Source organism: Pterocles gutturalis, unplaced genomic scaffold (assembly GCF_000699245.1).
Source record: "Pterocles gutturalis isolate BGI_N339 unplaced genomic scaffold, ASM69924v1 scaffold18449, whole genome shotgun sequence".
In the NCBI taxonomy this organism is placed as follows: domain Eukaryota; kingdom Metazoa; phylum Chordata; class Aves; order Pterocliformes; family Pteroclidae; genus Pterocles; species Pterocles gutturalis.
The window spans coordinates 9,439-11,362 of NW_010131036.1; the positions used below are offsets into that span (position 1 = coordinate 9,439).

At 63.4% G+C, this 1,924-nt stretch overlaps 1 protein-coding gene across 1 annotated transcript in view; it reads right to left on the minus strand.

Annotated features, from left to right (window-relative positions):
• The window catches only part of ABCA2 (ATP-binding cassette, sub-family A (ABC1), member 2), a gene marked incomplete at both ends in the record, with an annotated part of 11,973 nt that overhangs the window by 9,431 nt on the left and 618 nt on the right, over positions 1-1,924 (minus strand). The window contains 5 exon segments of the mRNA XM_010080457.1: positions 2-104; positions 507-603; positions 896-1,063; positions 1,356-1,484; positions 1,715-1,874. Of these exon segments, the coding sequence (XP_010078759.1) occupies positions 2-104; positions 507-603; positions 896-1,063; positions 1,356-1,484; positions 1,715-1,874 (657 nt within the window).

Genomic DNA, 1,924 nt, shown 5'->3' on the forward strand with positions numbered 1-1,924 from the left:
CCGCCGGATCTCGTTGGTCTTCTCTGTGAAGCTGGAGTTCTGCCGGATCTTGTACATGACGTGGGGGGGCAGCGAGCCGTCCCTGTTGGTCTGGAAGATGACACCTGCAGGCAGGGAAGGGAGCTTGCTGGCACCATGGAGACAGCCACACTGGCCGGCCCGCAGCAATGGGCAGGGACGTGGAGGGGTTCAGCATGTCTCAGCCACGGGCACCATGAGGGCTGCCACGGATGAGGAGGGTGGGCATGGCCCTGGCACGGGATGTGAGGGCACCTGGACAGCAGGTAGCAGTGGTGGGAGAGCCAGGACAGCGGCCGGCTGCTGTGCCCGGCAGGGCTTGGCCAGGGGCAAAGGATGAGAACCGTGAGATGCTCCGTCTGCTCATCTACCCAACACATGCCCCAGCGGAGCCACGTCCCAGAGGCAGTGGCCCCAGCCCGGGCCACAGCTGGAGGAGGACATGGCTTCAGGTATCCCAGTGAAGGGGCTGGTTCCCAGGGACATACTGGCAAAGACTGTGACGTTGTCCTGGTAGGCCTGGTTCAGCGTGTAGTTGACGATGCTCTCCTCATCCGGGAAGCCTTTGAAGATGTCTACACTGACCTAGTGGGAGGGGAAGGCTGGTGAGACCCCTCTGCCCCTGACAGGTCTCGCACACAGACCCTGCCCACGGTGCAGCATGTGCCACCCTGCGAGCCCCAGCGGATGGGCATGTCCACCGATGACATCCACCCCAAAGCTCTGGACACTGCAGAAGCCGCTGTCTCCTCCAGGGCCTGTCCCATGGCCCTAAGGAGGTCTGAGTGGACCTGACTGCTCTCCAGCCCCAGAGCCCAGCTGCAGGTGGTGGGTGCCGTTCCAGCACCCACGTTCCCACCAATGGGCACAACCTCACCTTGGCCATGAAGTGGACCCAGCCGCAGGCAGCGTTGTCGATGGTGTCCAGCTGCTGAAGCAGCACACTGGCATTGGGCAGGGAGAAGTTGCCGTTGAGGAAGTTGTGGAGAACATCACTGTCAGAGACATTCAGGATCTCTGGGTGCTTGTGGAGGTTGGCAGTGAACTGGAAGAGAGCGGGAGACACAGGAGGGAGAAGTCAGGCTACGCCCTGCCTCTCAGCCCCCCGTTCTCCCCACGGCCACAGACAGGACCCAACGCTTCTCCTGGGGACAGGGGGGACAGCATCCACCCTGCGCAGGGAACCAGCCTGCTCCTCGCAAGAGCAGGGTGGGCACGCAGGAGCACCCGAGAGCTCTGCACGAAGAAGCTACAAGGTTCCTGGGGGCAGGACACCCCCTTCCGCACCCCAGGGCAGCAAAGCCCAGGCAGGCTCGGTCCCCACCGCCCTGTCCTACCTGCTGGAGCCAGCGGATGCGCCTCTGCAGCCTGCCCTCCTCCAGGTATGCCCGGATCTCAGGGGAGATGTTCAGCCACACCTTGGCGTAGTGCGTGACATTGCCCACAAAGGCAAAGGTCTCATTGGCCTGAGGAGGAGTAAGGTCACACAGCAGGAGGAGGCAGGGGCCCCTCTGCTCTCTGGGTTGTTTAGCAGCCATGGAAGGTCCTGCCCACCTCCCCAGCAAGGGCAAGGGCTGGCAGCTGGCCCCTTCCTCCCTGCTCAGCCCTGGCCCACTGAGCCCGACTGGGCAAGGAGGTGCCCAGAGTGGTGCTGGTGGGAGAGGAAGGACAGCGGTCCTGGCCTCTGCACCCTCACCTTCAGGATGACCTTGTCTACTTCAGTGCCCACAGGCGCGTACAGGATTTTGGGGTTGCTGGTCATCAGGTGCACGAGGAGGCCCAGGTTTCGCTGCTCCTTGCTGGTGAAACCCAGCGAGCTCATGTTCCCCTGTTTCAGCGCCTCGGGCTCGATCGTCCTGCAAAGGGAGCTCAGCTGCCAGCCCTGCTCCAGCCCCCCACCCCCCAC